Source organism: Poecilia mexicana, unplaced genomic scaffold, assembly GCF_051168715.1.
Source record: "Poecilia mexicana isolate PSO_F unplaced genomic scaffold, ASM5116871v1 scaffold_19, whole genome shotgun sequence".
NCBI lineage: Eukaryota > Metazoa > Chordata > Actinopteri > Cyprinodontiformes > Poeciliidae > Poecilia > Poecilia mexicana.
In genome coordinates, this window is record NW_028263388.1 from 17,907,166 (window position 1) to 17,921,243 (window position 14,078).

The 14,078-nt window shown below is 38.6% G+C and overlaps 1 protein-coding gene across 10 annotated transcripts in view; it reads left to right on the forward strand.

Moving 5' to 3' along the window:
* The window catches only part of camk2g1 (calcium/calmodulin-dependent protein kinase (CaM kinase) II gamma 1), a 58,765-nt gene that overhangs the window by 28,562 nt on the left and 16,125 nt on the right, over nt 1-14,078 (forward strand). For 7 of the 10 annotated variants that reach the window (XM_088000844.1, XM_088000848.1, XM_088000850.1 and 4 more), the window contains exons 8-14: nt 502-585; nt 1,812-1,906; nt 2,372-2,494; nt 2,591-2,674; nt 6,177-6,219; nt 7,927-7,989; nt 12,049-12,089. In XM_088000844.1, the coding sequence (XP_087856970.1) occupies nt 502-585; nt 1,812-1,906; nt 2,372-2,494; nt 2,591-2,674; nt 6,177-6,219; nt 7,927-7,989; nt 12,049-12,089 (533 nt within the window). The remainder of the gene's footprint in view (nt 1-501; nt 586-1,811; nt 1,907-2,371; nt 2,495-2,590; nt 2,675-6,176; nt 6,220-7,926; nt 7,990-12,048; nt 12,090-14,078) is intronic. The other 3 variants (XM_088000846.1, XM_088000854.1, XM_088000853.1) reach the window with 1 other exon arrangement.

Sequence of the window (14,078 nt, forward strand, 5' to 3'; positions counted from 1 at the left end):
AAAAACCCTTGCAAATAAAATCTTTAAAAATAAAACTTATGAAACTAATACTTGCAGTAGGTAGTGTGTGTGTATATAAGTGCTTAAGGTGACAATATTTAGTGTTGACTTTATATTTTTGATCTCCAAATGGTACATCAGGCTAATATTAGAATAACAAAGCTTGTGTGCAAACAGGAGGTCCCACTTTTACATAAATTCAAGGTGTGTTTCCTTGTCTGGTCCATTTTGGTGTTACTCTCAGCTTTCAGAAACTTTACTCTAATAAGAGTAGCTATTCTTCATATTAATATTACTCAAGTAAAAGTAAAAAATAATTTTCTGAAACTTCTCCAAAACATAACTCAAGTGAGTTTAACTAGTTGCTATCCACCTCTGTCATCTGTTCTTCCATAAGAAGACAAAAATTGTATCATTTGGGAAATTTCATACAAATACACAAAGTCCAGGTGATGATTTTACTGGTGTCTGATCACAATTTCTGAATTTTCTTTGGGTCAGGATTTGCTGGAACTCCAGGCTATCTTTCCCCGGAGGTGTTGAGGAAGGATCCCTACGGCAAGCCTGTGGATATATGGGCCTGCGGTGAGTTTGAGCTCACAGTTTTAAAGTCCCACATTTTGGCTTTAGCTAAATAAAAACATTTTCCTGGGGCTTGGCGATTAATCGATTTTATTGATTCGTCACATGTTTGGATTTTGGAAAATCTGAATTTTTATTTCCGAATAATATTACCAGAATAAAGTCGTAATTTTATGAGAACTCCAAAAAAAAAAAAAAAAAATTAATGTGGAAAGTTGAGCATCTTGTGAAGTTATGTTTAAATTTTACAGATGATACTTGATATAAATACTAAAACACAATATCAAATTATCAGTAGGAGGACTTTGAAATTATTGTCCATTTCAAATACAGAACCACTGAGCTTTTGTCCTCATTAAAAATAACTTTTTTTTGTCATTTTAAGACCTTTCTTCTGTTAGTATTACTGTTCAGGTAATTTAACAAAAATTATCATAGCCAGGCCCTAACAACTCATAGAAGGGATGATTGAAATAAAAGCCGTTTTGAAAATAGTTCCTGTCATTTGTAATTTTCTTTTTTAGAAAAGAAAGGATGAAAAAAATGTATCTGGTATAAATAAAATCTGAGATTTTGGTTTTTTTTTTTAAAACCATATCTCCCAGCCTTACTACTTTTTCTAACTTTTCTTTTTGGTGTGATCTCTCTATTCTGATATAACAGTTTTATTTTTGTTAGTCTGACAATTACAGATCCGTGTCAAGAAATTAAAGTATCATCAAAAAGCATTTCTATTCATTTTGATGGTTATGGCTCACAGCAAATGAAAATATAAAATATAGTTTCTGTGAAAAATGGACAGCACGTTTATTGTGTAATCTCTTGTTCAGGAAGGAATTCACACAGATGTAGACTCAGTCCTAGATGTGTCCATGTGTGGCGGCGCTTGAAGCTTGTGCAGCCTTTTATACCAGTTTTTCCTTCCACACAACTTTCCATTATTATGAATGGATAGAGCACTCTTTAATCAGCCAGCTTTCTTTTTTCGGCTCACGGTTTTGTGGGCCATAAGATAAAAACAATCACAAATAAATTGTTGGAAAATATCACTCGTATAATGAATCCATGTAACATAATGTCGCTTTTTGAGTGAACTTGCTGAAATAAGTTAAGTTTTCCTCTGTGTTTCCTGTTGTGAAGCGAACCACCTGTTGCCGAATGCTCCTTATTGTCGACCACTTCATCCGGCTTTGTAACATGATCTTTCTTCCCGCCTCTTCCTCCGCCAGGTGTTATTCTGTATATCTTGTTAGTTGGATATCCTCCTTTCTGGGATGAAGATCAACACAAACTCTATCAGCAGATCAAAGCTGGAGCATACGATGTAAGTGCTCTTTGTTTCTCTCTGTGCGTGTGTGTTGGTGTGCATTTGCGGTGGGTGCAGTGCAGAGGTTTGGCTAAGCACTTTTTGAATGTTTAATAGTGTCCAATCGAGATCTGGTCCAAAGCTATTGATCCTATCAGGGCTTTCCTGACGCATTGCAGAGGTGTGTGTTTGTGTGTAAGCAGGAGAATGGGAAGGTGTATCCTATCTTCTAGTTGCTGTTTAATCAAGTCACACTGCAGCGTTTTATAGAGTTCCTCCTTCTGCACTTGCAATATAACAATGGCTTTTGCAAACTTTATAATAAATCTTAAAGTGGTGCTCAGATGTTTTTTTTTTGTTTTTTTTTATGGTTAAACATCTGCAGAAAATCTCCAGCGGGTCTCTTTAGAGAGGAAATATAGATTTCAGCTCTGTTCTTCTTCCCACGTCTTCATTTAAATGAAACATTTAAAATGTCCGCAGTTCCCATCTCCAGAGTGGGACACTGTCACTCCAGAAGCGAAGAACTTGATCAACCAGATGCTGACCATCAATCCAGCCAAGAGAATCACTGCTGAACAAGCCCTGAAACACCCATGGGTCTGCGTAAGTGACCCAGTCACACAGACTGCTTTGAACTATATTTACTCATATGTAGATTCAGAAACGTGTTAAAGCCAATCATGTTTTGTTCTCTTACAGCACCGTTCGACAGTGGCGTCCATGATGCACAGACAGGAAACTGTTGAATGTCTGCGTAAATTCAACGCTCGCCGAAAACTCAAGGTAGAAATCTTCTCCTGGGATTTTTCTTTTTACACTTTACAACCAATGTAACGATTCTTCTGTTCACTACCACTGCAATGTGGCAGAATTTAAAAATGTATGCCAGTAGGGTTTCCTTTCATCAAACTCAGTTTCACTCAGAACAACTTACTGAATCTCCAGTTCATTGCTAATCTCATGTTGGTCAAGTTTGTGCCAAGTTATGAAGGATTTAGTTTGGCTCAAGTTGAATTCAAATCTCTCTGCTTTACTTAAATAAAGTCAGATCTAATCACAGTTCGACTTTATTTCAGTCCTAATTGTAATATCGTAACGGTTGGGTAGTTTTTATACATAAAGCCTAGATCACGCTGCAAGATATTTATGCTGATTTTTAATCGAATTTTCCCCTTCCGTTGCGTCGATTATTGTTATCTTATTGTCATCTAAAGATGATATTAGGAATATTGGGGATATCCAACATGTTGGATTGTCTTGGCCCGGTATCCCAAAGGACAAACAAACATGCAGCCTTTTAAATGAAACATGTAGCCAATCAGGGAGTGACGTGACAGAAAGACGGAGGGAAATACAAAATACAAAAGAAAAAACTGCTGCGATGACGCACCAGAAAGTCTGGTTCTGAGACGTTTTTTTGTAATTTTTAGTTTCTCTGTTAGAAATAGTCTACAACCTATCGCCATTGCTCCTTCCTCGTCGGCCATGTTTGTTTACTCTGATCTCAAGTGTTTTTCTTTTGTTTTCTTTTGGAGATTTCCCGTCTGAATGTGTTGTCTTGTGGCTGTACACCACACACCTGTTGTCTCTGTTTTTATCATCATGTTTGACCGCTCAGGTTTTGAAAATCAACCAACAATTTTTAAATCTTGCCATGTGAATCAGGCTACATTCAATCTACACAGTGGGCTATAAGTTTCCATACATAGGAAAAATAAAAATTTTATATTGGATAACCGTTTTTATTTTTGTGGGACTTTGTGTAATCGCTGCACGTCTTGGACCACTTCCTGGTTGATCTGCAACATTTTCAGTTTTCTGAAACTTGCAAATACGTTTTGCCACAGTGTCGTGTGTGTGAGATGCTCCTTCCATGTTTTCTGTTAAAGTTTTGCACCCATGCAACTGCTTCCCGATCCAGCCATCAGAATAATTTCAATTCTTTGCTCTTTTGTGAAACAGATCTTCTTGGGTATCTGAAATATACAAGAAATACACATTTTACATTCTCCTATGTATGGAAACTTACGGCCCACCCTGTAGTCCAGTCCTAGGCTTATCCAGAGAAGTACGAGAGTGGGAATGTGATGATGTAGTTCTAAGATGGGAATTTTTGATATTTCATAATTCTGCCATAAACGGCAATGGATACACAATATCAGGAGATGACTCAATATGCAGACATATTTCTGCCTGATAACAATCCAAAGCAAGCAGTTTCTGAAGTAGACAAAGCTTGATGTAACATGAGGACCTCCAGTGAAACACACAGCAGGATGGTTTAAAAGTAAAGATGACACCTAAGCTCTCCTGCAAATGGCAGGAAACTCTATAGCTTTTGATTCCTAATTATAAATTTCTTGATGATTTTAAAAATGTTAATGTTTTTTTTTGTTGTTCCATGCTTGCAACCGGAGTCCTTACTTTTAGATCTACTATACAACTAAACACAGAGCTACCTGGGATTTAACCTCCTGATAACTGTATGTTTTAAGCTGTTTAATATTTAAACATTTTGGGTCTCAGCTATCATATGTATGCAGGACTCTGTTGTCATCACTTGATTTGATATGTTATGCCATCACTTTAGCATTCATCATAATTTTCATGCTGTATATTTTGTGTTGCTATGACGCTATCTCAGATGTCTAAAAATATATCTTTCTTGCACTGCGGCATAAAAAAAACCCTGTTTTTCTAACACTTTTATGATCATCACTGATATGTAGATATCCTGACCCATTTAAAGGTAAAGAAGCCCAGCTTTATTCCTTTCTAGGGAGCAGCACTGAAATGCTTTCTAATGATGTCTAGTAATAGTTGCTGTAGTTTGCATTCATGCAAACTATTGGAATCAAGCGGCAACTGTTCTGTTTCTTCACATCATTTAGATCCTTTTGCATAAATAAAGGTGCAACACGACTCTCTGGACTTACTGTAACGGTGCCTTGCAAAGGTTTTCACACCCTTTCAATGTTTTTCTTTTTCACATTACAGCCACAGACTTCAATATTTTTCAGTAGAATTTTAAGTGATAGAACGACGAAACTGAAAGTAAAAGGATAGTTTTCAAGCGTTTTTACAAATAGAACATCAAGAACTACTGAAGGAAACGACACAAAAACCTCCGAAGAAAATATGTGCAACTTCCTTCTGCACAAAATGTAAACAAAAAAATGAAGATTTTAGAGGTTTTAGGATTTCTCTTTGGTAAAAGACAACGAACCATTTCTCCAGACGCTTGCGGCTGTTTTGGTTGTATTTACCCAGAATGCCCTGCGCGGTAGTCTGATTCCTGCATTTGGAGTGCCCTCCGATGCGCTTGGCAATTGATTATGCATTCAAACTGCGTCAGTTCACTTCAAGGGAACTTAGCGGAGGTTTTTAAGTGAACCAGAGTTCGTGTTTTTGATCCGCATCAGTTCGGTTTCACATTCACACTTCCCCAAACAAACTGAACTTTCTAGACAAACTAGAGTTCAATTAAAGCGGACCAAACAGGTGTGAATTCAAGCCCAATTTCGGTCTCCTCTAGCTGGATGCCCTTTTTGCACATGTTCACTGTTTGCGCTACATGGATTGTGGCAAGAACATTCAGATTTGTGGAGAGCACAAATCTGAATGTGTCAGCCGATTCCCCCACTCTAAGCTGTGGATCTCTGCAGCTCCCCTCATTGCCATAAGCCTCCTGACTCTTGTTCTTGTCTGGTCTTTGTTTAGCTGGCGTGTGAATTGGAAACTTTGTAGACTGAGCCGTAATCCGTCTCTCGTTACGTTTCACAACATAACCGGACTTTTAAGCTTCTCCGCCATTTTCTTCCTGACCTGCCTTCTCAGTCTTCATGAGGCTGTTTGTTCTCTGGTTTTCTCTAACAAACCTCTGAGGCCTTCACAGAACTTTATCTTTAATTGCACACAGGTGGATGCTTGTGAAGGTAATTGGTTGCACTGGACTTTATTTGGCTGAATATAAATGCATGCCACTCTTTTTTTTTTAGATTAGCATTAAAAAGTGAAGAAAAAAATCCCTACCCATTCATGGTAATTATGTAGTACTTTATCACATAAAATCAAAAAGAATATTAAAGTTTGTGGTTTTGATGTGACAAAATGTGAAAGTGTATGGATATTTTTTGCTTCTGCTAAATTTGCAGAATAATAAATGCCTTTTGTCCGATTTGAACTGAAACGGTTTAAAGGAAAAGCAAAAATCCTACCAAACAAAAACTTCTGTTCTCTCTCCTCATCTTTCTTACATCTTCTCCTCCTTCGTCTTTTCCTCCAGGGAGCCATTCTCACCACCATGCTGGTGTCCAGAAACTTCTCAGGTGGGTGTGCCCTTCGCCCTCTGCCTCCCACGCAGAACATGCAGAGGGAGAGGAGGAAGGAGAGTGGATAGAGTCCTCTGCACCTCTTTTAACCCCCCCCCACCACACACACACACACACACACACACACTCACCCACTCATCCTTAAAATAACAATATGCTTTTGTGTGTGCAGAAGAGTTTGGACGCTTAAAACGTTAAACTGATCTGAAACGTGATGTTCCTGTGTGTTACAGTAGTTGTGATAAATCTTTGAGAGCTGATCTGTTTTTTAGATTGTCATGTATCAGATTGTATGTGAGTCTAAGTTCTGTCTTTGTCCATGTTAATGTATCTCTCCCTGTTTATCTGTCTGTGTGCGTCTCTCTCTCTTCTGCTGCCCATGGAGAGTTTGCATGTTTAAAAGAAGGAAAACAGACTTTTTATTCATTTGTTTTTATTTATTTATTTAGAAGATTTTGATGTTTTGGGGAAGCATGTTGGTAGAAACGAGTGACGATTAAGATTCAGTGTTGTTTTTTTTTTTTGTTTTGTTTTTTTTTTGCTAAGAGTGACTTGTTTTTGCTGAGGCCCTGCTCTCAGTTTTCAATTAACTGGTCAGTCGATGGTTAGTGATTTCAGCCCTGGATCTAGAAGTCCACAGCGGGTGCACATATTTGCTTCAGCCCGCTTCAATAAAGTGTTGAGGTACATCTCAGTGAAGTTGAAGGTAGTTGATGAGCTGATTTATGTTTAAAAAGCAAAACTTGAAACTTATTGCACACCTGGGATACATTTCAAACTGATATTGAAAATTAAAACCATCCCAAATTCAGTGAGTCAGTAAATTAGATTAAGACACAAAAAAATATTTTCAAACGAGAAATGGAGAGGACTACCCAAGCAGTGAATAAACAAAACTTGTCTGAATAACCATTGGATATTATCAAGAGGAAGACGAAAGGCAGAAACAAACAAAGCAGCTGAAACAATATGAGATTCATAAATAAAATTAAAAAAAAAATGCTGATCTCATCAATGCTTCACTACGTTAATACAGAAATTAAAGTTTTCCTGTAAAAGTATTCAATGCATATAGCGTATAGTACATGAATAAACATTTCAGTCTGCTGATATTTCTTGTTTTTATTTGTAATTTTTGAAAAACTGAACTTTTGATTTTATTAGAGGCAAGTCAAAATAACCAGACATTATTGCAATAAACGAAAACATTGTTTTGAGTCCATTTTCAAGTGATGTATTGATAACAGCGTAATAATACAACTTCGCCATCCCAAAGATGAATGCACTTTTAATTGTGTGAAGGACGCTTAACACTGGAACAATAAGTAAAATAAAAATAAAAACCACACACAACTGAAACCATAAATAAAAAGCATTATCTTCTCCTAAATAAAATTTCCCTTCAAAAACTATTAATCATCAGAAGGGAAATTATCAAGCTCTTTAAGTTATCATGCGATTAATTGATTTATTGCTTATTGCGACAAGCTTTAGATGCCAGCCATAATTATTACAACTTGAAATATAATTTGTTTGTGCAATTAATCAGTTTAATAACCTTTAGCAATAACTCTCTGAGATGCTCCTCCATTTGGGCTGAAGCCAGCACACCGCTGTGGTTTTCTAGACCCAGACTGGAAATGGCGAGAAAAGAGCCGCCTGTTTTGCATAGCTCCTCCCAACTGTAGCATTTTTGTCCAATAGTGGGCCGGCAGCATACCAACTCTGCTGCTGCCGCCTCCTCCACGGCCTCACTGGCTCAGGAAGGTACGTCCCAGAGACACGCCCATCCACTTCCTCTCTACACACACAGCCTTTTTTGGGGGTGGGATCCATAGCTCAGGTTGGCCCTCATTGCCATCCCCCATATTCCTGCATGCAGCATCTGCCAGCTTCATCATTAGCATTTTGCACATGTCTCTGCATGCATACTCACATTAGTTTTGCTCACTCAGGGTTTCATTGATTTGTTTTTGCTCTATATGGCAGAGACATCAGATTTCTCTCACGATATCATGAACATTAGCATCAGTTAGCCGTAATCAGCCTACTTTAGTTTACACTCCAAAGTTCACATCTCGCCACCGCTCAACCACAACCATTTCATTCACTAGATTAAGTCCTCACACCCCTGCGATCCTCACCAGCTGGATCTGGGAAGGCTGGGAAGCAGGATGAGGAGGGGCTTGTGTTCTGGGGGCGGGAACCCCGAACTGCAGGGGGTTGGCAAGAGCTGGGTTGGCGTGCTGCCATCGTCAGACCTGGTTCTGGAGAAACGGACGAAAGGGGCAGGTGTTGAGGGGAGAGAGGCTTTGATGGAGACTCTAGATACTATTCAGCCTTCCTGATTAACCTCTGGAAAAGGAAGCAGTCTTAAGGCTCATCTCTCCCTCTTGAGGCCTGTTTCAGTACTTTTGAACAAAACTTCAGCCCTTGAAAGTGCCGAAATAGGTCTCTCCTCTTCTTCTGCCTGAGTGGAGACGGATGGCAAAGGTCGGCGATTCCAATGGTGGCTCCATGGATACATTAATGAGAATAAGGCAGTGCAGAGCAAAGTAGATCCTCTGTCAGCTTTTGACAGGAGAACCTTCTTTGCTCTGCAGTGTGTGTGTGTAAAAGGAAAGTTGGGTTTTTCTGTTAGCATGTGTGATTGTTTGAGCTGAGCTTTTGGGGTGTTTGTGGTGCCCTCCAATGCGGGCTTCCTCGCTGACACTGGACCAAGGTGCCTGTTTGTAAGTTTGTTAATATCATGTGTGGAGTTGTCACTCTAGACTTGACTCCTTATCTCCTCCTTTTAAAATCATCTGAATATGTTTTTTGTCCTCTTATGTTGCGGAGCCCCGTACTGTATGTGGGGTTTATTTATTTATGTACTTATTTTTGTGTTACCTTGCAAAAGTATTGAATTTCGGTGCAGTAAATTGGTCTATTTTGTATGAGGTGACATTGATGACAAATGTCAATTTATAATTGTACATATGTAGCCTGATAAAGGTTCTAAGTCAAAACTTGTTTATACATTTCTTTTATGCAAAATTGACATTTTACAAATTTTTATACGTCCATTTGGGTCTCAGCTGCTTCTAAAAACAAGTGCTTAAAAAAACCACAGCCATTTTTTTTGTCATTATGTTAATATATTTTGGTGTCTGTAAAATGAGAAATTTGAAACAAATCCCAATTAAGTAAATTCAACTGGCACTGCACTGTTACTTAGCAACCCCAACTGAGCTCCAGCACATTTGGTCAGCTGGTTTTACCGCTGTATGTGCTGTATAATGGCTGCTGGAAAAAACAAGTGCTTTGTTGTTGACTTACCATCCAGAAACAAACTTGTTGCATTGTTGTTAGTTGCACAGGAGGCTCCACTGCTGCTTTTCAAATATGTACAGTTGCATAATTGCTAATCCATTTGCAGCCATTTTCATGTGCGAGTGTAAATGTCGAGTTCGAGGGGCTCGCAGCCAGCAGCAACTTATTTGGATTGAAAGTGACAAGAGGCTCTAAAACGTCTCATTCTGAAAGGAGCTCAATACAGGCAGAACTGACCAGGATAAAATCTCATTATTTATGGATGATTTCCTGCAAAAAAAATGTGATGAAGACGTTCTTATAACCCATAAACCTATGCTAACCTGTTCAAGGAAACCTAATAGATCACCTTTAACTCTTATTGATCTTGTAATATATTTCGGTGTAGATGGGACTGCACATGAAAATGGCTCTTTATTAACCATTCAGACTTACAGACACCACCACATCCTGTGGAAAAAAAACCCCTCAAAAATAGTAGTTTTTTTGCGAGGTAACGCAAAAGAAAAAGAAATTCCCCACATCACTGAGGGGGCTCCGTATTATTTCACTCATTACTGCAAAATCCAAGCCTTCCTGACTGTAAACGCTTTCCCGCACTTAAGTCTGGCCAAAGCGGGGCTTTGCAGTTTGCTCATGATGTTACCCTACAGTGACATTACATGTAAAAACTGGCATCTCTCTATCGTCTCTGAAGTTGTTTTGCTTTGCTACCTTTTGCATGTGGGTGTCCTGTGTGGTGAAATCCTATAAAATATTCTCTGGAGATGCCTCCTTCTGATGCTTCCTAATGCAGTCTCCCCTGCTGCTCACTATTCGGCGCTTTGCTCGAGTGGTGCAGGCTTCCTATGGTCGGTCATCTTGACTTCATCTGTGCTGTCTTGTGTAACTCGTGATCCTTCATAATTTGGAGGGGAGGCCATACTTGGGAAGCAAACGAACAAGGAAGCCCTACACCTTCACAGAGTGAATTGTAAAAGTTACATTTTGTCAAATTACAGCTACAAACTCCATGGTTTTTCTCTGGCAGACAAACACAAAGTGGTGCATCATTGTGAAAACGAAGGAAAATATGTAGCTTTCAAATTTTCACATTTAAAATAATCTTTCTCCCGCATTCTGACATTCCTAAATGAAATCTTACTGAAGATACTGAAGTAAGTATAGTTCAAAAACAAAATCTTACCAAGTATTTTTGGTCTTGTTTGAAGTGCAGATATCAACTTTAAATTTAAAATCAACCCGTTAACAGCTCCATTTATTATTGCGCTCCTGTGTAACGTCAACGTTCTTCTTCTGCACATGCGGGTCACTTTGGGGACGTAAACTGTTCATGCAGAAGTCCCATTTGGGTTTAATTAATAGTATGAGCGACCATGCAAAAAAACTGGATTTCTGCAAAAACTATAATTGATCATAAATTGAATGTAGACTATCAGTTGCACAATCCACAAATCTTGTTTTATGGAAGAGAAACCATGAATCATTTTCTTTTCACGTTAAAATGCACTACTTTGTGTTCATGTGCAGCAATAATGTTATAAAAAACTTTGAAGTTTGTTTTTGTAGCATGACAAATGTTTAGAAAGTGAATGATCACTGCAAAGTAGTGCCAACACTACTTTGCACTGCAGATGGAAAACAGTTGACTTTTTGTTGTATTTTTTATCCAAGATTTCGCTAAATAAGGAACATGTTTTGTTTGATCAGTCAGCTCTTCTGTCCCCAGTTGTGGAATGAAAACTTTTCTTCATCACACATTTTTCCTCTTTGGATGCTGCATGGCCAGATCTCAAGATGAAAAGTAGCCTGTCAGCCAAGATCGAGGAGCATGAGTTGTCACTTGAAACTGTTTGCTGCTGTAAATGCTATGCTCCTTATCTCTAATCTCTCTTGTAGTGTAATTCTAAGCCATCTGTTACAACCCTCCCTTGAACCCTCCCCTTCCCTTCTCCCATTTCTTGTTTGAAGGTAAGAAACACAAGATAAGAGTTTTGAAAACTGTGTGTGTGTAGGTAGCAAAACAAGTGAAAAGGAAGCAGACATGGAGGAAACTGGTCGGAGCCTTTAAAGGAAATCGATGATTTACATTAACCTAGCTCGTCACAGCGAGTCCTGGCGGCAGTTTGAGTCTGACCATCAGCCTCTCCTAGATCTGCAGGGGTCTTCTCTCAGGCAGGAAATGGATTTAGGAAGTTTACTTTGCTCTCAGGTTTCTCTTTTATCCCCCAGATAGCAGTGAATGGATTAAGATGTGAATGGGTTTTTTGCAGAGTGTAGCAACCTGTTCAGCTGAGGGAAAATTGCACCACAGGTCCATTAAATGCATGTTATTCTCTGGAAACATCTAGCCTTACTCGGTCACAAAGGGAGGCCTAATAGGGTTTCGTAGATACGAAAATTGGAGATGGAGATCTCAACAGAAGCTAAAAACTGGGTGGATGTTATCACTTCAAATGAAACTTTTTAACTGTTTTTTCCCCCTCCCCTTTTCCATCCTCTGTATTTTCACAGCATGCAAAAGTTTACTCAACAAGAAGTCGGATTCTGCCAAGGTGAGCTCGTCCTTAATGCCCGTCTGTTCTCCTGTGTCCTTTCTGTCTTCTTTTCTGTCTGCTGTTATTCTACTGTGTTAAAACTTAGTATATAACATAAGATCAGACATTTACTGGCTAAGTTGTTTCTAGCAAGGTGATAATAACCAAGCAGGATCTCTTGCTAATTGTTCACTAGCACTGATTCAGCACCGGAACAGATTAACCGATATTTGTATTTAAAACAAGCCATCAAAGCTCAATTGTTTTTGTAATCAAAGTTTGCAAACAAAGTAAAGTTATGACATATCTCAAACTGTGCTTTAAAGGTTTTTTATGTGGGATAATCCTGGTTAGACCTACATAAATATGGAAATAAGTTGAGCTCATTCAGGGACCAAAAAAATAATTGTAACCATTTTCCACATGACCAAATCAAAGTAACTTATCCAGTATAGAATAGTTCAGTTTATGTTTGACTTGTTAATATTGTAGTATTTTGCTGTTTTTTTGTTTTTGTTTTGTTTTTTGTCCAAAAAAGTTACGGTTTCATAAATCTCAAGCTTTTTTATAGAATATTTTTTTATCTCTGTTGAATTATCCAGCTCAGGGTTTATCAGACTGAATGTTTTAGATTTTAAACAAGAGATGATGTAAAACAATCCAGACTCATTAAAATCTATGCAACGGCCCTTTAAATCATTGGCGATTGGAAGGTTTGACATGGAAGCTGCGTTAGCATCGTTAGCGGCTAAGAGTTAGCCAGGCATGTTATTCTTTCAGTGCTTGTAAATAATTTGGAACAGGGTTCCCAACATATGTTGCCCAACAAACTAACAAAAAGGTGAAGAATACCTTTGTAACTGAGCACCTCTAGCCAACTATTTCTACTTCCTTTTTCCCTTCAAAATAAGAGTCTGAAACATGGACGCTAAGTTTAAAGCACTTGCCTTCATATCCAGGCTCATTTTAATAGCTTAGATTTATTTCAGCAATCACTTTCTTACATTAAGTGGGTTGATAGATTTCGCTTTGAGAAATATCAAAGTGAAATTTTAACTTCATTCTGCAGTCAAATTTTGTTGTAAATGCAATAAAAGCCTATCTACAAAAGTTTAATTATGAAACACTAATTTTGTATTTCCTCCTGAAATTTGACTTATTTCCTGTTTTTCCTCCTTTTTTGTCACGTTTAGACCCTAAACTTCTCATACTCCCATCCACAAAATTTTCAGTTTCCCACTTCTGCTTCGTTTTTCCCAGTTCTTAATCCAAAGCTTTTATTCTTTTACCTCAAGTCAGCTTCAGTCAACTTCCTTTCCGAGCAGTCTCCCATCACTTCCAGCTCTCTCCTTCTCCTGCTGCCCTCCCTGTGTATATTTTTTTTTGCCCCCGAGGTTTTCTCTGTGTAGTTAAGTGGCACAAGCATGGAGAGTTAGTGAGGCAGTAAAAAGGATGATCTAGAGGCCTTTCTGTGGCACTCACCCCTCTCATTTATCCTGTTAGCTCTCAACAGCCCTGGAGCTCGGAAAAACATTAGCCCCCTTTCCCGAAAAAGGCATTTTAATTCAAATGCATCTATGTGTGTATTTGTGTAGCTTTTGTGTTTCACTTTGAGTGTTTGCGTTCTCGTCCCAGCCTTCTACCAACAACAGTAAGAACAGTATAGTGAGCGCCATCAATGCCCTGAAAGACACCAACATGGCAGCCAACGCCCAGATGGTACAGTAGGCCGCCGCAGTGCCAGTTCCCGCCTCTCTCCTCCCCCCTCCACCTCCAAGTTGTTGCATAGTTGCCCGATTTATTTTTCTTGCCTCATCCTCCATCATCATGCTTGTCATCCTTCATCTATGTTCCAGGAGATGTTGCTTTGTATCATTCCCCACCCCAGCAGTGCCAACTTGAAGCCATAAAACCTCCCAAAGGTGCACAAGTGTTACTGAGATCGATGAGCATTAAAGACCTTTGGGAATCCTTCAAAATTATAAAATCATTACTTTAAATCTCAGG